At 48.1% G+C, this 22,559-nt stretch overlaps 1 protein-coding gene across 2 annotated transcripts in view; it reads right to left on the bottom strand.

Annotated features, from left to right (window-relative positions):
• The window catches only part of AP1G1 (adaptor related protein complex 1 gamma 1 subunit), a 34,189-nt gene extending 16,476 nt beyond the window's left edge, over positions 1-17,713 (bottom strand). The window contains exons 1-10 of one of the 2 annotated variants that reach the window (XM_019536097.1): positions 17,493-17,713; positions 13,497-13,621; positions 8,351-8,492; positions 7,369-7,465; positions 6,030-6,106; positions 4,812-4,820; positions 2,111-2,206; positions 1,653-1,733; positions 1,272-1,370; positions 843-898 (exon numbers count right to left, since the gene is read on the bottom strand). In XM_019536097.1, coding sequence (XP_019391642.1) covers positions 843-898; positions 1,272-1,370; positions 1,653-1,733; positions 2,111-2,206; positions 4,812-4,820; positions 6,030-6,106; positions 7,369-7,465; positions 8,351-8,492; positions 13,497-13,621; positions 17,493-17,693 — 983 coding nt within the window. In that variant the 5' untranslated portion in view covers positions 17,694-17,713. The remainder of the gene's footprint in view (positions 1-842; positions 899-1,271; positions 1,371-1,652; positions 1,734-2,110; positions 2,207-4,811; positions 4,821-6,029; positions 6,107-7,368; positions 7,466-8,350; positions 8,493-13,496; positions 13,622-17,492) is intronic. The other variant, XM_019536098.1, reaches the window with a different exon arrangement.
• Positions 17,714-22,559: the final 4,846 nt, after the last annotated feature.

Genomic DNA, 22,559 nt, shown 5'->3' with positions numbered 1-22,559 from the left:
AGATATTAGGAGGCGCTACTTCACAGTCAGGGCGGGATTTTTAAAAGGAAGTTAGATGAGCACCTTGCCAGGGTCATCTGACCCCGGTGCTCTTTCCTGCCAAGGCAGGGGGTCGGACTTGATGATCTGCCTACGTCCCTTCCGACTCTAGCTACTATGAAACTATGAAACTATACCTCTGAGAGCCAAAGGAAATGTAGCATGCTGCTGTCTGCCCTGCCCAAAGGAGGGTCTCCAACTGGTGCATGCAATTTGCATACCAGAGTCAAATCAGACCCTTTCAACCTGGAAGGCTGGCTACACTGCTGCCATCAAACACATGGCTCATTCACCTGGACAAGCGGCACTCTGGCTCAGAGTCCTCATGCAAAAGCCAGGGTAAATATGCACCTTATAGGCCAAATAAGATATATAGCGCGCACAACCTTTTGTGAACTTCAGCTCACTTCCTCAGTGCTGCGAAAGGACTATACTGTAGTCTGCTACGTAGTCCAGTGTATAAAGCAAAGCAAGTCTGGAATCTTCATACCAGCCCAGATCAAACTGCCTACTGCTGCTTCAGCCAAGAAAGGAAAGCAAGCAACTTCACTAGCTACTGGAATAAGCCTTATCTGGACTATTCCAGGACATCAGGCAATAGTACCTGACCCGCTGGCCAGGAAGCATAGGGCCAAGATCAGATACGTGGACAGAAGCATAACATAGTTGTAAATGCCAGTTTGCCACATCCACACCTTCAGCACCTGCCACCACTTGGTCTTATGCTACTCTGCTTTGGCAGAATCTTCACATAACAGTGTCCCACATACTCCTTCACCTCTGACATGCTCCATTGAACTTACCTAATATTTTTGTCATTATTTAACAGGAAACGGCCTAGGATGTTAATGGCTAACACCTGCAGAAAGAGTTTGAGATGGTTAGTGTCCACAGGAGACTACTACTCTGCATCACTGCTCCACAAACCCTCCCTCAGCTTCTTGCTGCCAAAGCTACTAGCAGGGGTTTAGCTGAGAAGAGAAGAGAACGCCATAGACCAGCTAACCAGATGCCATACATAGCAGCAGGCTGCTCTCTTTAGAAAAGCCTCTCCCCCAGAGGCAGTGAATTCACTCTGGGCCCCACTACTTGAGGAAAGTTAAGTGCAACAGTTAGCTTTCACATAGCTTTCTGGCATGCCCAGCCCCAGGAGATGAGCTCCACTGAATCGGTCACCTCACAGCTAACCTCCCATGCACCTGGCAAAGAGCACCAGGGTAAGGGCTACATACTCTCAGTCCGCTCTCAGACTTGATGTCCATGATAGTCAGCACAGTCTCATAGAGAATGGCATTTCCCACATTTTTACTTGTTTCTGTATTGGTGGCGACCTGGAAGAAACCAACAAAAAAGTAACTATAGCCAGTATCTGGAAGGTGCACAGCAGCCCACCAGTATTCACTATCTTCCCACACACCCAGATCTATTTTTGCCAGGACAAAAAAAAAAAAAATCACAGCCCCTAGAAGCCCACACCTGCATTATGAGAGCCACCACCCGTTGCTGCAAGGAAAAGCCAGTCATCTCATGTGAAGTACTGGGAAACCACACTCAGGGGACAATTTAAAAGGAACAATTCTGGCTGAATCTCAGCTTAGCCTGGCAAGCCTCACCTGTGCAAGTATATCATTCATTGCTTCACTCGAGTCATCATCATTGCGTCCCAGAATCCTTAGTAACCGCAGGATCCGCACCTGGAAGGACAAAATGCAGGAAATTCCATTACATCAGACAAGTGCCTATGGCACCTAATAGAAAAGCACAGGAGACGCAGGTCAAATATTGATCTGGCAACGAAACCAGTCATCTGCTTTAGAGCAGAGAGGAGGATTTGAGCTCTCTTCCCTTGACGGGATCATTCCTAGGTCCACAATTTTTACTGTGCTTACGTCTCCTCCCTCCAACCAGAACCACAAGGACCAGGAAACAGAACGGAGAGCCCCAATAAGGCTAGGAGCTGCATCCCCCTCTTCCCCCAGCCAAGAGCTTGCACAATGTGCTAGGAGCACAGAGGCCAAGCCCCAAAACAGCGATGGAGATATAACTAGTCATGAGCTTCATCAGTCCTTACCTGCAGGAAGGGGTCACTGATCCCAGACACGTCATGCTCTGGTGAATATCCAGACATGATAAGGTTTTTTAGGATACGAACTAACTGGGGTACAAGCTGAGAGAGAGAAAAAGAGTCATCAGAAACTCCATGCAGTGAGACCCTCCTCACACTTTTGAAGTAGGGATCCAAGAATGAGCCCTGCACTTGGATGTGAGGGCAGTATTCAGATCCTTCCTCATGTAGCCCAGCCCATGGTACTAGGGAAGCCTTCTCTGACTACCCATGACTCAGAAAGGGGACACCCAAACCTCTGGCCAGGTGCTGACCCCCACCACAGCTGCTCAGAGCGCTGTCTTGTCAGCTCTCAGTCAATGTAGACATTTGTAGAGCTGCTCTCAATGCCATACAGGAAGAATGCAACCCCCTGCCAGCAGCAGGTGGAAAGGAGGGGGCTGGGACTTCTGTGCTGTCCCCAACCTGGCTGCAGAGCCCTTTCACATCACCCTCCGGCTCCTTTGGCCTCAGTTCCCTAGGGAAGAGACCACACTCCTGTTACAGAAAGTCCTGACCCCAAGGGCCCTGTGACAGTGCAGAAGCAGGAAAATCTAGCAATGGTCACCCTAACTCTGATAGAAGAAGGAGCTTTTTCTTTGCTGCTCTCCCTCTTGGATTGTCCAAGAGACCCTGAAAGGAGATTCTCCACCTTGTCTCCCTCCCCCAGAATCCATTAGCAGGCAGCTCTTCCCTGGCTGGATCCAGAGCCTGCCACCAAACCCTGCCCTTGCTCTCACAGGTCTACCCACATGATGCCGGCCCAATTGCCCTCATTTTCACTGCTCCTCAGAGGTTCTGGGTAGCAGCAGTGAAACTGACTGTATTTAAGGCTCTGGCCTGCAGCAGCAGCATCAAAACTGCCCATTGATTCAGGAAGACAATGCTGCTGCCTATTCTGCTCATACCTAGAAGCCTTTTGAACTGTGGGGGCTAGAACATTACAGCAAGAGCTTAGATCCTGCAGGTGTGCTGGCCTGGGTCTCTGGGGACAGCTTCTCAATCCCAGGAGCAAACTATCCTGATTTCAGCCTGTGTCTGCCTTTAGGAAAGTGGCATCTCTATACAACACCTTGACTGATAGTGCTAAAGATGGAGGGAGCAGAGACAGGGGTCTCCTTAATGAGACCAACTCTAGGACTGGGAGCAACATAATGGCACTGTTCTGAGGCAGTACGTAGCTCCGGGAGCATTCTTCAATTAGGGCAACGAGGGCACATGCTACTGACCACAGTACAGGGGTCAGGATGCCACAGGCCAGTTGCTACAGGCCTGCTGTATGTTTGCAACAAAACATCACATAGCAGGTGTGCATTGCTAGATAAACAGAGGCCTATTAAATTGCTACTTCCTGCCAAAATCCTCCTGCTACTAATAGAGGTGGACTGGTACAGCACAGAGTGGGCAGGGAAGGAGGGGGTGATGCAATAGCCCCCATTTTACTCTCTTCCTTCTATGAGAACTTCTCATGCAGTGGTGCTGCAGCCTGACTGCCAGGTGACTTGCAGTGATGTTAAAGTCAACCTAGTAGCTCTGCAGCTGAAACTAAAACTAAACCCTCCCATCTCATTCTTTCCAGTGAGCACAGAAGCTAGCATGATAACTTCCTAGCCAGCCACCTCCGCTGCGGTCTTTTCTGCCAGCAGGACTGACTGCTGGACCTTGGCAGGCTGCCGAGGGGCGCAGGGACAGGGACCATGTACTCCAGAGAAGGGGCACTGGTCAGCAGACAGGGTCTGGCAGTTTGGTAGCAGTGCAGAGCTGATCTGATATGCAGAGCTCCAGCTGCACAGAACATACACTGTGGGCAATGTCCCATGCCATCAAGATGCTCTGCCGGCAAGGACCACTTCCATTTGTAGGTGTCAGTTGGCCCTGTCATTTTTCTGCCTCTCCCCAAGACCTTGGAAGCCTCCCAGAGGCCCTCACAGAAAGGACTGAAAAGGGCAATTTCCTTCAGACCCAAGGGAGGTGTGGTTTTCTACTGGCTGCCTGCAAGGGGCAGGCAAATGACTCCTCTCCCACAAGACATGGTGTGCATGAGCATTCTTGGAGCCCCGCTTCACACTTGGCTTTGTTGCGCACAGGGCATGCGAATAGGACTGATGACAGGACAAACAGAGGGAAAGGCTACAGCCATAAAGGTCAGTTGCTGCCCCACCTTCCATCCCTACAGCCAGCTGCTCCAAGGTGAGGAGAATAAGCCAAGTATGTGGAGTGTGCCTGTTCTGAACAAGGTGGCCTGTGATCCTCTGTATGCTTCCCAGGGCTACTAGACCTGCTGGCCCTTGTATAAAAGGGCAGGCTCCAAATTCCTCCGAGCTGGTGAAGCAAAGCCCACATTGCAGCAAGGAGAATATGCCCAGGTTCCAGTGCAGAAGCACCCCAGGAGGTTCCTAGTACTCCTCAAACAAGCAAACAACAGACCAAAGCAAGTTGGCTTTACTGAGTGGCTACAACTGAGATCCAGGGCTGCTGCAGACACGGGAGTTTAGTGACAGGACGTGACTGGACCACAACAAACTTGTTAGACAGCAGGGCTGAACTAGCACGTGACTTTAGTCACGAAGGCAGCATTGATGCATGATGCCTCCATGTGGTGACTGGACACAAAGCAGCCTCTACAGACCCACGCCAGCATGCACCATCTAGAAAAGTTAACGCTTACCTTCTCATTCTAACACAGAGCAGGATTCCAAACAGACAAGAAGGACAAAACAGACGAAGCAGGCATTAGGGACAGACCCGTGTCATACTGTTCACAGCATAAACCACCACAAGAGAGATGGCTAGAAGAGAGTGCAACCAAAACAAGGACCTGGTACAGGCATTAGACTCAGTGCCTCACTGCTCTCCCAGCGCTGCATTAGCCACTAAGGAGAGATAGTGATGGGCAACGGCTCCAGGCACTTCCGTCGCCCCATCACACATTCTCCTCCTCTGGCACACATGGCCGGGGGCAGGGAGAACCCCAGCTCCAACATGGCAACATGCCCAGGCCTCTGAAAGAACGTGTACTGGCCATGCAGGCCAAAGGAGCTTGTCGCTAGGAGTGGTCAGCACAGCAACTGGCTCCATCAGTTTTTGCTTGTTTTCCAGTTCCTCCCTTGCCCAAAGGGATTGGAACCATGTGCCGAGGAGGCCTGCCAACCACTTCTGAAGGAGTTACAGTTCTACAGTTACATTCTGAAAGCAGTAGACACAGCAAGAGGTTACAGCAGGCAGGGGCAAGAGACTGGTGCCAAGTAGAGAGTGCTGTAACAGAAGGGCATTGCTTCCTAGCCCCGGGAAGGACACTGCTGGCTCTTGAACTCTTGCCCGCTACCCTGGCAACCCTGGGACAAGGCCATCGGTACCACCTGCAAGGTGGATAGGAACTGTATTGCAAGTGCTTCACATCTGACACGTGCAAAGACAAGCATGTAACACTAAGGTTCGTGTGTGAAGTGTAACTTTTACTTTAGCCCCCCTCTCATTAAATTACACAGAAGGAGATAAAAATCTATCCCACTCCTGAGGCCTTTGTACAACCGGGTACAAAAGAAATGGGATTCCCCTGAATACAGGTGACAGAACTTGCTGCAAGTTTTATACTGAACATGCATGAAAAAGGGATCCATCAGCTGCTAACAACTTACCTCTTTCACAAGGACACTCAGAATGATCACATGGAAGATTCCCAATTCAGTTTGTGATTGCATGTATAATGTGTTAAAATATTTGTGAAGCACATATACAGCAGTCTCATGTTCCTCACTCAAAACTAGACATATGGATCTTGGTCAAGCTTCTGTTCACGCTCCTTTGGCCATGAACAAGGAAGTACGATGTTGGCCCAGAAAGAATACATGAACTATCAGCAACACTAGTGAAACTTTGCACTTACCTTTCTGAAGTGTGCTAGCATGTCTGGGCTTCTCTCACACATCTCTGTGAGAAGGACAACTGATGTGTGAAGAACACCTGTAAGGCCAGAAACAAAACTAACTGCACTTATCTTACAAAGGCTCCAGGCCTGATAGCAAAGATGAAAGCCACAAACACCAGAAAACAAAGCTGCAGATCTATAATGTCCCTCACCTGAGCTATTCTGTCCAAAAGGAGATGCACTGCATTTGCAGCAGGCCCCAAAAGCCAGCAAGCACACATAGTTTGTAGTGGAGTAGCAGCTAGACAGAAAAGGGCCCTGTCTAGGGGGGATTATATGCTACACAGACAAGGCAGACAGCAAGATGCAGGCTAATGTAAGATGTTGAGGCAGCAAAACCTGTTCACTGCACTTGCATGGAGCTGCTTTTCTTACTCCCTAGATTTGCTGACCCCCGTCTCAGGGCTGCTGTCATACCCCTCTATTCCCACAGCATGGGAGGGCAGATGTGTGAACTAGGAGAATGGACTATATGATGTCATGCATGGTTTGATATGAAAGGACAAGGTGTCCAATGTTTGGATATGTGTCCTTAAATGCTACACCTGAACAAGCACTTCAACTCAGAAGAGGAGTGCAGAAAACAGCATCCGAAACAACACATTTCAAGTTTGCTAAAAAGTTATTCTCTGACCAAGACTGTTCTGGGTCCAAAGAACAGCTATGTAAAGTGTCCCCTTCTTGCTCAGCAGCCTGTTTTGCATTGCAAGAACCATGCAATTCATCTAGTCCCAAGAGCACTACTGCCACCCTGGGAACACAAGCTGAGCGCTATCCTGTTTTGCTCACCAGCTCCAGCTGCATTGTCTTGATACAGTCACATTACAGACAAGCCAGATCCCAGGTGGGGCTTGTAACCTGAGCAGCCAGAAGGTCTGCAGTCTTGCGCAAGAGTGACTTGAGGTCAGAGGAGGTTCACATGGAACCCCATGGGGCCATTCTTGCAAGGGAGAAACGTACCACAAATTAAAGTCCACTTTGCTAGAGGCCCTTTAAGTAGCATATCAGATACAGTCACTATCCTATTTACCATCTACCTTGAAAGAAAAGCAGCAAGTGCTTTGGCAAATCAACAGAAATACCAGTGTCTGTGGATTATGTTGTGAAGCTTCCTACAGAAGCAAAGAATCACCTCTAGCTCTTTGCCTTCTGCCCTACGCAAAGCATCTGCTCTCACAAAAACAGAACTACACAGCATCCATAGCTCTCAGCCAAAGGCTGGGTTAGATGGAAGTATATGCAACCCCTACAGGGAGGAGCAGGTGGGACAAGGCAGGGCCTTGCCTGCTGACATTACCATGGTTCTTCTCATTCAGCAGGTTTTTGGTGGCTGGCAGGAACATCTCCATGAGTTCAGGCACCTTCCTGATGACATGCACAGCACACAATGCTGCCTGTAAGAGGAAAGCAGCATTGTTAAGCACTTCCCTACTGTGGACTGTTGCCAGCTGACTCCAAGGAGTAGCCATGAGGACCAGAGATTTCACAGAGGTGCCCACTCCTAGATGAAAGCTAACAAGACAAGTGTGTTCATTATCTTAACACGTGCTGCATGTTCTCACGTGCAAAGCCTGCCCATGACCACCAAGTCCTGGCTCTTGCCTTGTGGACATTTCAGTTTTGAGTACACCAAGGTGAAAGTTCAGGCATGACACCAGGCACCCGGGGGGGGGGGGGCGGGCGGCAAAATGATCTGTGGTTATCCTCCACGTCCTCCTGTCAAAGACAACAAGGCTGATCGCACTACACATGCTCCTGTGGTGCTTCCAGCCTCCTCCGAGTATCTCCCCCAGCGGCGGCCAAGAACAGTGCCTACCCAACTAGGGCCTCTGCACCTGCCAGTGGCCTCCCCCATCTCATTCAGAGCTCACACATATGCTGTCTTTGGAGCTCTTCCCTGACGGCCATTTGAGAAAACTTCAAATCTGCATCCACATTTTAACTGATAACCTTATTGATGCAATCAGAGGCGTCAAGGTCAACAATGGAGAAGACAATCAACTAACTACCCCAACACTGTTGGGGGCATTCCTCCAGGTCAGAGGGAAGATCCCAGCAGGTGAGAGGGTGCACATGTGTGAGGTAAGGAGTTCTGTACTGCTGCCATCTAGGCTTTCCTTGCTCTGCGTTCAGGAGAGAATCTGTGGCCTCTACCTCTGCCAGGGCATGGCGTTCAAGTAACATTCAGTCGGAGTGCTCCAGACCACCTAGCACACTAGCTATCTTCAGCTGTCTGCCCACACTTTAGCCAGCAAGTACTCTGGGAGCTCCCCATGTACCTTCTTCCTTAGGTAGGAGTTGGAGGTTTTGAGGAGTTTCTCCACCTCTCCAGCGAGGTCTCGGCACATCTCTGAGGAGCCCATGCAGCCAAGGGTGCAGAGTGCCAGCCCCTGCACATATTGTGTGCTGTGATTAAGGTCACTGCAAAGAGAAAGAATGAGCAAGCCAGTCAGCATACACATACGGGAACTCTTAGAGGAGAGCGCTCAGACTGTAGGTATGGGCTAGGAAGCAAAGTGTTGTATTGGCCAAGTAGCCAGGCTGCTGTAGTAAGGGTGGGGAGCTGTGGTCATACACATCAGAATGATCTGCCAGCACACACTCCCTTCTGAAAAGGGCACAAGGGGAAGGTCACACGGGAAGTAACCATCAAGCAGGTATCCTGCAAGAAACTATCAAGTAGGTATCACAGCACTGGGGCACAAGGATCAACTTGGGAGGACCACAGCCATGCACAACCTCATTTCCTCCTTTGGGAGCATGATGGCGCTCCTCCCTGGATGTTCCTTCTGCCACAGGTGCTTCAGCCAGTGCAGAGGCCATCTCTGCTTCATGCAAGATGGGGAGAGAAGGAAGGAGCCTTCCAACCTTCTGCAAACCAGAAGGGTCTGCACGCAGGTGACCATCACCAAAGTAAGGAGTTATGTTTTTAGGCAGCAAGGGTGCATCACTTTCGGGATGAGAAACAGTTGTGCATTATACATCTGTGGCAGTCCTAGGCCAGCGCAGAAGAACCCTACCAGAGTGGAGGTCAGCAAGCCAGCGACCCTTATCACAATGATCACCCGTTTCATCCCCTTCCCCCTATGCAATAATACAGGATGCAAGTTCACAGCAAGTCAATGTCTGTTACTATTATACGCAGGGCTGCATGTGCTGGTTAGAAGGGGCAGGGAAGGCAGAGTTACAGAAGTTACTTTGGTTCAAAAGTTTTCAAAACAGCCCCCCAGAGGCTTGGCAGACTGGCTGGTGTTCATGCGTGAATCTGAACATGGGGCTGCAGGTGGAGAGAATGCAGAGAACAGGAGTTTTGCTCAACAAGGCATGGCTTAAAAGATCATAGGAAAAGTCAGGTTGGAAGGGACCTCACAAGGTCATCTAGTCCAGCACCCTTTTCAAAGCAGGAGCATACCTGACTAAACTACCCCAGCTAAGTATCTGTCTAACCACTCTTGAAAGTTTCTAAGGACAGAGGTTCCACAACTCCCCTAGGTAGCCCATTCCAATGCCTGACCACCCTCACTGTCAGAAAAAGTTCCTCCTAATCTCCAACTGAAATTCCCCCTGCTCCATCTTGAGGCTATTGTGCCTAGTCTTGTCCTGTATGGCCACAGAGAAAAGCCCATCTCCATCGTCTCTACAATCACCCTTCAGATATGTGAAGACTGTTATCAAATCCCAACTCACTAGTCTCTTCCCCCGTCTAACTCACCCCATCAACCTCTCATAGGTCTCATTTCCCAGGCCCCTGATCCTTTTCTTCCCAAACTGTCCACATCCTTCTTGACGTGAGTCCCAAAACTGGACATGACTCCAGGTAAGGCCTCACCAGTGCAGAAAAGTCACTTTCCCCAATCTGAAAGTAACATACCTGTTAATACAACCCAGGATGCTGTTGGCTACCCCTGCCCTGCACCACCACCACAATAAGAGCACACTGTTGGCTCATATTCAGCCTATGGTTGGTCCCATGCAACTCCCCCATCACCCCCAAGTCCCTCTCTGCAACACTGCAGCCCAGTCAGTCAGTCTCCAGCCTGTATTTGTGCATGCAGTTATTCTGTCCCAAAAACAGGACTTTGCACCCATCTTTGCTGAGCCTCTTCTGGTTGACTGTGGACAATTTCTCCACATCATTCTAGATCCTAGCTCTTCCCTCTGAAGCATCCGTAATTCCATCCAACTTATAGTTTCATAGTAGCTAGGGTCAGGAGGGACCTGAACAGATAGTTTCATAGTTTCTAGGGTCAGAAGGGACCTGAGCGGATCATCAAGTCCGACCCCCTGCCACGGCAGGAAAGAGTACTGGGATCAAGCGACCCCAGCAAGGTGTACATCTAGCCTCCTCTTAAAGACTCCCAGGGTAGGAGCCAGCACCACTTCTCTTGGAAGTTGGTTCCAGACCCTAGCCGCCCTGACTGTGAAGTAGCGCCTCCTGATATCTAGCCTAAATCTACCTGACCCGCTGCCACAGGCAGGAATGAATGCTGGGTTTACAAGACCCCAGACAGGTGATCATCCAACCTCCTCTTGAATTTGCCCAAGGTAGGGGCAAGAACAACTTCCCTAGGAAGTTGGTTTCAGATTTTGGCCACCCTAACTGTAAAAAAAAATTGTCTTCTGATCTAACCTAAACCTATTCTCCATCAGCTTATTACCACTGTTCCTCGTCACCCCAGATGGTGCTGGGGAGAAAAGGGCTCTACCTATTTGCTGTTGATCTCCCCTGATGGAGTTTGTAGGCAGCTACCAGGTCCCCCCTCAGCCTCCTCTTGCTGAGGCTGAAGAGGTTCAGGTCCCTAGCTCTCTCCTCATAGGGCCTGCCCTGCTGCCCTCTCACCAAAGTGGGTGACCCTCCTCTGAACCCTCTCCAGGCTGGCCATATCCCTCCTGAAGTGCGGCGCCCAGTACTGGACACAGTACTCCAACTGCATCCGGACCAAAGTCGCACAGAGGGGGAGGATCACCTCTCTGGACTGGCTTGAGCTGCATCTTTGGATGCATGACAAGGCATGGCTGGTCTTACTGGCTGCAGTCTGGCATTGGTGGCTCATGTTCATCTTGGAGTCAATAATGACTCCAAGATCCCATTCTGCCTCTGTGCTTTCAAGAGGGGAACTCCCCAGCCTGTCTGTAGGCTGTGGATTCCTTCTCCCAAGGTGTGGCACCCTGCATTTGTCTACATTGAACCCCATCCTATTCTCATCTGCCAACTTCTGCTCAGCATGAATTCGATCCCATTATCCGAACCTTTAGTGAAGATATTAAACAACAATGGATCCAGGACAGACCCCAGGGAAACCCCACCCAATACCTCCTCCCAACCAAATGCCAAGACATCAAGGATTACTTGATGAGAATAATGATCCAACCAGTTGCATCCACCATACATGATCCAGTAATTGTTGAAGAGGCACTGTTATTGGAGCTCTCAAGGCAACCTAATATCTATTAGAGGGCACCATCCTGCCATAAAATTAAGTGCCCAGAGCAAGAAAAGGATTTGCTACCACCTGTACCAATGTTACCCTATAAACAAATCAATACAAAGCTCACCAAGATCCCCAGACTTCAATTCAGGGACAACACAATGGGGAAGAATCTAGTGCCAGAAACAGTTTGACAAGGTCTCTGCATGCATCATGGAGATGCCCAACAGTAACTATTTTAGAACACCACTTTAACTATATCCTTAAAAAGGAATTTATGTCCTAGTTTTTTCCTCCAAAAGTAGTCTGCCTATCAGTGATCTTTCATTAACAGTTTCTATGCCTTCCCAATTTTGTGTGTAATTTGATCTCTTCCCTACATTTTACATTCACCTCAAAAGCCTTTGAATTTAACTCATACCTGCCTTGGCAGCCCTACTTATTTCCTTCTTGTTTGATCACCTTTAGAAATACTATCTGTTCACAACTTGATGAAGAGGTGAATCCTGACTCTGTTAAAGCTAGCAAAACTTGTTTAAAAATGCACAGGGTTAGGAGAGACAACCCCAGTATACCTGACCTTGGGCTGCTATACTAATGCAAGGTCACACCAGCAGCAGGATGGAAGAGACATACAGCTTTCCCAAGGTAACTCAGAGCATGTGGCTACTACTGCACCTTACCCCAGCCAGCAGCATAGACAATAATAGCTTCTATCTTTGGCAAATGATTACTGCCTTCTTCCCCATCCACCAATGTCCCCGATCCATTGGGGATTGAGAGCACATAACTATTAGCACCAGTACTTGCAACTTCTGCAAGACTTTCACCCACACCATCCAACACACAACTCTTTTTCAAGGCATTTTATAAATGCTTATTTGATACTAAAGGAGTGATGCAAAGCAGTGGGGATGCTAGGTACAAAACATGCCTGACAAATCCACACAAACAAGGCAACGAAAAGTTAATCTGCTGAACAGCATGTGCCCTTTACTCATCCATCCGCAAACATTATGACGACTACCACAGGCTGTGTAGCAACCTTAACTTTGCTCTTCTGGTTATGTCACCGCACTCAGTTACTTCTACACACAAGCCTTTGCCAAATGAATTACTACCTCTATTACTGCAGCACCTAGAAATTTCTCATAAACCAGGATCCCACTGCACTACAGACACAAAACAAGGCCATCACTCTTGCCCTAGAGCTCAAAAATTTAAGAAGTCTTCCCAATCTGTCCACACCTTCCTTGAATTGCAGCAGTCAACACTGGACACAATACTCCATGGAAGGTCTCACCAGCCTTTTCCCCCTCTAAGTTGAGGTCTCAGCAACAGGATTTCCTGCATCTTGATGCAAATCAAAGCTTTCCTGCTGAGAAGCATACCATCTTTCTCTCCAGCCCTGTTCAGAGGTGGGAAAGAACACTACAAGTTGCAGCTGTATTACAACCCCATCCTCCGACTCAAGGTCCACCCACATTGTAGCCATGACTAAGGACACCGCAGAATCCCAGACCTGCTCGACTGCAGCTTGTTTGTTGCAAGGTAACCATTCTCCCAGTGCCTCCAGAAACTGTTCTGCCAGCAGCATTAAGCCAATTTCAGCCCTTTCAGCTTCCTTAGGGAAAGCTTTAGAAGCAGGATGTTCCCATTCTCAGTTATGCAACAACAGCAAAAAAGTGACTGTCCAAGGAACAGGGAAGGTCTATGCAAAGGGTACTCGCCATAGAAACCACAACTGGAACCCTGCAGGATCAAAGCAATTTGTAGCAGCCTCCTCCCTCTAAAGGAGCTGAGCAGCCCCCAATACAGAAGAGAACACAACAGTGACCTGACACAGTCAATGAAATAGGAGTTCCCAGACTGAAGACACCCATTTTTTTGATAAAAGCCATTAGAAAACAGACATCCCAGAAATTGCTGCCAGGAATTGCTATGGTGCTGGAATGCCTCCATGCACCTGCAGTGGGGAAGCAAAGGGCAGCCTTACTTCTTGATGCAGTTGGTCATAAGGAGGTGTACATCCTGTCTCTCGTCCAGCAGTAGCATGGCACCCAAGTACCCGATGCGCTTATCTGTGAATTTCTGAGAGGCAATAAGCTTGAGGCACTCCAACTGCAAAAAAAGAGAGAGGTATGTCAGTATGGACTGTATTTCAAGAGCAACCACTTCATAAGCTTAGAGACTGCTCCATCCAGTATTTCAAAATGCTTTACAGAAGTAGGCTAGTGTCTTCCCCATTTTAAATAGCAAAGGTCTGTGCAAGTCAGTAGCAGGGCCAGGATCTACACCAGCATCTCTTGACCCATGTCATGGCAATCAAACACATTCCAATCATACTAAACTGTTTTTAGAAAGTTAATTCAAGACCTGGCACAAGACCACACAACACTGTAAGGGTGTGTACAAATGAGTCAGCCAGAGGCAAGCTCAGCCAGGGCAGAGCCACCCTACCAACTTATTGTCAAGTACTACAGCACCTTACTGCCAACAGGAACACTAACCAGCATGCAGGCAGTCAGGCAGGCATGAGCAGCCGAGAGCTATTCTCAACAAAGGGATCAACCCACATACTGCTACGTCTTCCCACTCTGAAACCCAGACAAAGGCCTGGTCTGGTGCCCGCACAAGGACAGACCATTTGGAAGAGGTATTTCCTGTACCCTGCAACAGCACTGGAGCTGGGAGGAGGCAGAACTTTGTTTTTCCTTCCAATACTTTGAAAAGCAGCAGTGCAGTTCTGTGGCAGACTAGGGCTGACAAGCCCCGTGACAGGGCTGTTTCAAGGGAGAATGTGCACAGTGCAAGAGGGAATTCCAGAAGCTAGGGCCAGTGCAGGAGGAAACATGAAGAGCAGTTAGATGCTACTATGTAATGTCTGGAGAGTCTGAAGGAACATTGGTGGGGCAGGACAGTGCAGGGGATGAAAAGCCTGAGCTTGATGTGGGCAGTGAAAGGAAACTAGCATTGTGGTTCAACCACTGGTAAGGAAGATAATTTTCACATGTGAATGGGACAAGATGTCTAAGGCACAGGCAGAGTTTCAGCTATGGCAAAGGATGCACTTCACGAGGAACATTATGGTTGGATTTACTGACAGCCATAAGGGATGAGAAGCCAAACATGGATACCCCGGTCTTGGGCATGGAAAGAATGAGAAGATAAAGCTTGAGGACAGAAGCGAGCACAATTTGTGCTACCGAGTCAGACTAGGTGGAAGATGACCAAGGCAGTTCAGGAATACAAGGCTGAAGAGAGAGAGAATCAGGGGCCACCTGCAAAAAAAAGGCAATTGAATATATGAGCCTGGCGGAAGCCACCCAGAGACCAAGTGCAGAACACTCTCTCTCCAATTCTCTTAATTTGCTAAGCCTTCACAAACTACAGTCTAAGAATCAATAATGTGTAGAGACTAAAAAACAGCAGACAGAACCAGCAACTTAAGTCATTCCTTTTTGAGAATGAGTTTTAAAGAAACACTGAGTTGACCACAATAGGGCATTGTGGGATTTATCCCCAGACACTTGTGGATGAGAGAGATACAGGACTGTAGATACTCTAAGAAACAGCTGGTGAGCTCCAATTTCCTGTGCATACAAATATATGCACAGTGGCTTCAAGCAGAGCACTGCTGAGTAACATTACCAAGCTGCAGCTCTCGCTGGATCTAGTTAATGGAAGAAACCCTGATAATAGTATATCCATTTCATTTAAAAGGGAAGGTGATGAAAAAAGTCTGCTATCTTTTTCTAATCAATATGCCAGGAAGACATGGCACATCTAGAACTAAAAGGCAAGCAGATCTGCTGTCACTTTGCCTGGCATCTTTGTCATACTAGGCTTTCATTTTGGGGACCTCCCCCTCCAGACCTGAAGCTGATGAATCTAGAAACTCAGTCGCACCTTAGAACTGAGAAAGAGGGAAACTAGCCCAAGTCAACCCCTCTCTTCAACCTTCACAAGATCACCTCCCCCACTCGTGTGGCTTCCATTCCCAGTTTGCTCTCTTCAGGGACTGAAGTACTGAACCGCCCAGAGCCCAGAAGGCTCCACTGTTGGGTAACACTACTCTTAAGCCGTTCCAAGATCCTGCCACAAAGCAGATGCCCTCATGCTCCACCTCTAGGCTTCTTAGTTCTTCAGTAGCCACTCCTTCAAGAAGCCAATACTCTGCCAGTTTCACCAAGCTCTAATGAAGCAGGATGGTCAAAGGTTTGCATACAACTGCCTTGGAGCCTCTTGTGAAAGTCTTCACTGCAGCAAGTACAGGAATACAAGAATTGCCACATTAGATCAGAACCAAAGGCCAGTAGGGCAGCCCCTCTCTATCAGAACTCCTTGCAGCAATACAGAATAAGCTGCCCTATCCCCCCCATCATTCTAGCATCTGTAATTAGAAAGTAGTTTGAGTTGTGAAACAAAAGGGTCAGTTTAAAGCAAGATGCAACCATCAGGTGACTGAGTCCCACTTGTGTACCACAGCCAGGAATCCCACTTAGGCATGCCTGTAGCTAGTCCAGTCAAGTTTAATATCCATTTTGAAGTCGGTCAATTATTCTCAGTAGCTATGTGGCTATCTAATCCTTTTTTCAAGCTTTCAAGTTCTTAGCCTTAATGATTTCCTATAGCAACAAGTTCCACTCTTTAGCCAAGGTGCTTGGCCACATGAATTAGTCACATGTCTCTAATCTTATTAAAACAAGGTATAAACAAAAGTTGCTTTGACAGTGGCTCCAACTGTAGGACAACATCCCTGTATCACAGGAGAGGAAGTCAACAACCCAAGGACAGAACAAGGAGTGTTATGTTGGGCAGGACCATTTCACCTCGCCCTGTATAGGCTCACTGATCCAATTACACTAAGGGCTTCTGCAACCTAGTGCAGCTTTGGTGCCTTTACTTCTTTCTGCACACAAGTGTGACTTGCAAGTCAGACCACAAATGGATTTACACCAAGGACAAGTAGTAATCTCCAAGGAGGCAGCCATGGGTCTAGATTTTTTAAATTCTGTTGCATCACGTTGAAAACTACCCTGGGAAAAACAGGATAGTTTTCATAACACAGTGCAGAGCTGTGTAAAGCTATCCAAGCTAAGTCAACTAAGCCAGTCCCAAAAAAGATGTAATGCAGCCTCATCTGAAAGGTGCTCCATCCTGCTGATGCAGTCATGGAATTTCCGGGACTCAAGTAGAGTACCACACAGAACTTAACAATTTGTCTGAAGCCAGCACAGGTATCTATCTCGGTATACGCTGCGCAGCAGCTCATACTCGTACCCTAAAAGCCCTTAGCTGAGGTACAACCAGAAAGGAACTTTAAAGGACAGATTCTTTCACAATGATTACATGACAGCTCCAAGGTGAGGCACTCTGCAAGAATTCTTAGTCTACACTTCCCCTGGCCTCTTCCCCCTCATACCCAGGGCACCAGGTGTCGGACTCAATGATCTACTGAGGTCCCTTCCAACCCAAACCTCTATGAATCCTACTACAACTGAACAGCCACAAGAGAGCCCAAGAGCTTAGGACAACTCCGAAATGGTGTTAGATATTTATATGGATTAATATTCTCCAAGTCACATTAGCTAAAGATAGGGCAGAGAGATCTGTCTTTTTGTGCCTGGGCACAAACAAGCTCCATACCCCTCCTTTGAAGCACATGCCCTTGTACCCAGAGACAGGACACTAGACAGACTGGGCACTTGGTTTTCTGGGCTACAGTTCAAGAAACACTGACCTACTGCAAACCCACGCTCCACAGCCAGACCACACTGAAAGATGGATGTTTTCAGGGAACTCAAAATACTTTTTATCCGAGCCTGGGCAACCATGGGTAGGTTCTGATCTGAATATACTCACTTAACTGCAGCAGGACTGGCTGGTCCAGATCCAGAAGAATGACATCAAGAAAGGCCCCCAGGACTGCCACCCATCCTCAAAGACAGACAACGGATGTGGCAGAGAAGCCTGTGCCAGCCCAACTTACCTGTCCAAAATGCGCTGGGTAGCCCAGCATATGCATGTACAGCAGCTTTGCCACATTCCGACAGCGGTATGTGTTATCCTCCTCTCTGAAGGACGACCGAATAGCAGCACACTCCTTCTGGATCATCTCGCGCTCTTCTGCCTGGGTCCGTGCTGTCCGGATGGTCCGGATCAGCTCCCGCAGTCTGATGGGGGCTGGCATCCTCTAGGAAAAGTGGGGGGAAAAATATGTAAGCAGGAGCAAACCACACAACTTTCTCAGGTTTCAAACAGACAGCTTGGTTCCTTATCTTGTAGGTGCAGAGAGGATCAGAAAATTCACTGCAGGTTGCCTGCCAATAAAGACCTCAGAATCAAGGGAGCTCACCTCACACCTACTGTCCCCCTTTCACAACACACAGTGACCACAACAGACCAATTGTTATGCATTAAGTCAGTCACTGGAAGTACAAAACTGATAGGGGTCCCCTACCCCACCTGGTTGAGATGTGGGAGCAAGGGGGGGGGGAAGGAAGGATACAGGAAATGCACCTGGAAAAATCTTGCAAAGAATATCCTAGTGATCACAGCTAGCAGCTTTTTCCAGGAAGGCCACACACAGGTACCTGCAAACACAAGTTCACCAGCAATCTGGGAAACAGCCACATTTTTTGTAAAAATTAGTGTTGGTTTTGATAACAAAGTCAGACAGAGGCAGATTTCAGATAAAGGATTAATGTAGTCAAATTTAAAGAGTCCAGGTTCACATAGTTCCTCCTAGAAAAGCATATACGTGGATTGCTTTTGTGGCTTGGACACATTTCAAAGAGCCCTTTTAAATTATTCAAGTTGATGCTGTCCCTTTAATCCATGCCTGCCAGAACAGCCCTTTCTAAAACAAACAAGTCTGTCACATTATACAGTGCAGCCAGCCAGTCAGTAACGAGAGAGTGCAAAGAAAGTCTGTGCCATGTGAACTCCAAGTGCTCTCATCTTACCAGACAGGATACAGAATGGGCTGTCTGACCAGAAGGGAACATGCCTTCCCAGCAGTGCTACCAAATCCCTTGCGAGGTGCCAGAAGATAAGCAAATAAGGGCAGGCTTGTCCCTGCCTGCCCTGTCCCCTCCAAGGAAGTAAGCCCTGTAATACTGGTAGATAAATTTGTTTTCAAAATTGGGTGCCACTCAATTCACAAGCGTTATTAGAGGGGGCCTCAAGCCCAATGACACAGAGCCACTGCAACAATTTCAGCAGACTGCTCTATAGCTGGGAAATTCATTTCACATGTTCTCTAAACCTGCTTTTGGCATTTCAGGGAGAACAACCCTCAAAATTTTCTCAAACTGCAAACTGCAGAGACAGCCACAGGATCATACCTGTCCTACTTGTACCAACTGTGTTGTGCTCAACAACACAGCCTTGCAATCTGGCACAGACTCCATCGATTGGATCGCCACACACCCCACAACCTCACACCGCAAAGAGACTAGTTGCTTGGGGTATTCCGAGCAGCACTGCATGAAACGTGTCGGCATAACACTTGGTCAGCCAGACAGGGTCTGCCCATAAATAACACTTGGGTAGTATCCTCCTGTTCTTACCACATCAACCTACCAGGTGCCCCTGTACCCCTGAACAAGATTGGATGCTGGCTCACTCCGCTAATTCAGAGCAAAAGGACTACTCCCCAGAGAGCTGTATACTAACCAGGAGAAAGAAGAGAGTGAAGATGCACTCACCTGGAGCAAACACAGTAAAACCCTAGAGACGAGACCATTCATAGTCTTATGCAAGCTATCAAACTCAGGGACCAACCACTGGAAAATTAACAGAACAAGGTGAATCCCAATTCCCCCAGTAGTCTGTAGCTCAGCCTGCTAATTCATATCAAAACTGCGCACTATATGTTGTCTTCAATAGGATTTTACTTTGTGTTTGTTACCCTAACATATTCTTCCTTACTGAAGAACAAAGCCAAAGGGGGGTGGAAAAAAAACTTGACAGAAAAACAGCCAAGCTCAGCTGCACGAAAAGAACCAAGCTCCCTCCGTGAAAAGGGAGTTTTCAACAGCTTGCATTTAGATACAATAGGAGCACAACAACAGATATAACAGTTGCTTCACACTATTGTGGCAAATTCTGGCAACTCCAAGAGATCTAATCCCTGGCGGCTGAAGACAGTTTCGGCAAGAACAGCCCCGAGGTCAGGGCAGTGCCTTTTGCTGGCCTCATGAAAATCCTTTCAAGTTGGGCCAAGTTATAACCGGCCACTTCCAATCAACCTTGCGTAGCAGTGCTTGTTTCCTGGCAGCGCACCAACACCGGTGAACACCATGCAGCACTGAGCGCAAGGTACACCAGCATTTCACTTCAGCATCTCGCATAAAAATCAAAATACCCTTTGGCTAGACATTAATAACCCCTTATCCTTCATAATCGCTGTTGGGAAGGCTCCGCACGACTCTGAGAAGCCAGACAAGATGGGAACATGACCCAGGTATCCAATGTGACAGACCCAAACCTCACCACCCAGTTGGCTACAAAGGCAAGGGCTCCAAGGATGATCAGCTCAGTGAATGCTCAGCCCGTGGTAAGGAAGGAGGCCAAGAGACCTTGTTTGTTTAGCTAAGGAAGGCAGGCTGAGAGGGAATGCAATTACTTTCTATAAGGACATTAGGGATTTAAACACAGGGGAAGGTAAAGGACAATGGTGGCACTAGAATAAGCGGGTATAAACTGACCATGACTACATCTAGGCTGAACATTAGAAGGTTTCTCACTACCAGGGGAGCAGGTCTGGCACAGCTATTATGAGCAGTAAGGGAAAGAAACACAGCAAGTTTCAAAATGGAGCTTCACAAGGCTGTGCAGGGTTGCTTGCAGCAGCAGGAGACTGGTTCCAATGAACCCAGAGGTCCCTTCCAGGCCTATATTCCTATAACCAGAGCAGTCACTTGCAGGTAACAGACCTCAAAAGGTGAACCTTCCTCCTCATCACTGCTAAAAGATGCTAGCAATCAAACAGGACAAACAATTAAAAAATAACCACTAGCTGTGTGCCAGACACAGGACCAATTATGCGGCTGCATTTCTTAACTGCCAAAACAGTCTGCCAGTGGGAGTCATCTGACGTGAACTGTTTCCTGAGCTGCATTTGTGACCAGCATGCTCCCAACTTCCTGCCCAGCCCAGGCAAAATCATGAGGAAGTGCTGAAGAGGGCATCATGAAGGGCACTTTGATAAAATAAAGCTACTGTTTATTTTTCCAGCATTCAGAACCTTGATCTCTGCAATTCAGTGACATGCCTTTCATTAATATTACACCTATTAACCTAGGTTTGGGACAGATCCTTGTTTTCTTCACAAAACAAACAAGCCTGCGGGGAGGCCAACAGGTATGTGCATGTCTCCCCTTCCCCACTCCTGCCTCTCTCCCCATTTTCAAAAACAAAATATTCTGAACATTTACTCGGGGCTTCAGGCTCTTCCCTGTACCACATTCAGTATCCAGCACAACAGGCTTGGATTACAGCTTCACTTACACAAAGTGGAGGCTTTTTTCGCCAACAGCCTATTCTACATTCACTGGCTCCTAATCCACCCAGCGCGCATTTTCTAAGGACGGCTTTGTTTTATTTGCACAAGGCTTTAGAGAATACACGGGAAATCTTAACTCCATTAGACGATTCATGGCCCCCAGACACAGAAAGACAGTGATTTTCCAACACTAAAGAGAATGAGAACTCCTCAAAACAGAAGAGACAACATGGCAGGGAGGTTACAGACTTCAAGCTCCATAATGCCAACAGAAACATCACATAGGAGAAGGTGGTCCAGATGAGTTTTGCGGGTTTTCACCCACCTTTCTCCAAAGCTAATCAGACTTGCTCCTTCACTTCACAAAATATATGCTCCCACCACAGTATCTGTGATCAAGGACAAGCAAAGAGTTAAACAGATCACCCCATGTCGGCTTGGCACAGGGGTTAACAAACACAACAGCTCAAATCTGACTGAGGCCTTCAGGGTTTACGGGAGGATAAATCTAGCGTACGCAGCAACAACGTGGAAGTGAGCCAGAAACACGAAGCAAGAGGGATTTGGGACAGGAAAATGGAGCAAGACACCAGCTGGTTAATTAGGTGAAGCATCCTCCCCATAGCGTGGTATACTATTTTAAATGGTCCCTACTTTGCTTCTTGCCCCCATCTCCCTGGTAATACATTCATTGACATGCCTTTGCATGAGTGGGGCTCCTCCCAGATGCCTTCTGTATTTTTAAATGAAAGCTGGGACTCATTGATAAACGCTGGGGTTTGGTTACTCCTCCCCCGCCACAAATCGCAAGAGGAAGTTTCTTGCGTTCCACTGGCAAGTGCATTTTGCAACCCCTGGAAGGGCACTGCCCAATGCATTCTCTACCACACTTGACTGCCTTTCTCCTTCTGGCTTCATCCAGTAACGAGTCACACCGCCTCTGTACAGGAGTCATAGCCTCTACCAGGTATTCTGAGGCGAGGATTTACACTCACTAACCAAGCTTGGGCAAGTGGAACAGGTTCTGCCAACATTCCCCAGAGTCCTGAACTGATGGCTCTTACACTAAACAAGTAAACAGCGCCTTCTGCCCAGAGAGATCCCACAGCACTTGAACAAGCTTAACTGCTGTAAAAAGGCAGTAGCTGTTAGATAGCACAAAGTTCCACTAACAAACAGAGGATGAATAAAGTATTTCTATTTCCTGTCCTATGAACTGCAAAAGGAACAGAGGGAAGCGCAATTCACCAACACAAACTGGCCACAAGCCAATGTAAAAACATTCTGTGCATGACTCATGCACTTAGAAGTACCTTCAAAATCCCCACCTCTCCACTCACACAGACACACACCTCCATACAAGGCCTCACAGGCAGCCAGCCTCGTGGCCCTCCTGCAGGGCAGGCTGCACACACTCAAGCCACTTTTGCTCATGCTAGTTCCTAACTGGGAAGCAGCATAGTGGCCTTCCCACAGCACTGTGCCTAGCCCAATGAACTCCAAAATGGCAGCACTGCCTGCATGCAGCCCACCAGCAGTGCTATGCCC

Source organism: Crocodylus porosus, unplaced genomic scaffold, assembly GCF_001723895.1.
Source record: "Crocodylus porosus isolate Cpor-Errol unplaced genomic scaffold, CroPor_comp1, whole genome shotgun sequence".
NCBI classification, from domain to species: domain Eukaryota; kingdom Metazoa; phylum Chordata; order Crocodylia; family Crocodylidae; genus Crocodylus; species Crocodylus porosus.
This window is presented reverse-complemented; position numbering and strand designations above follow the sequence as displayed.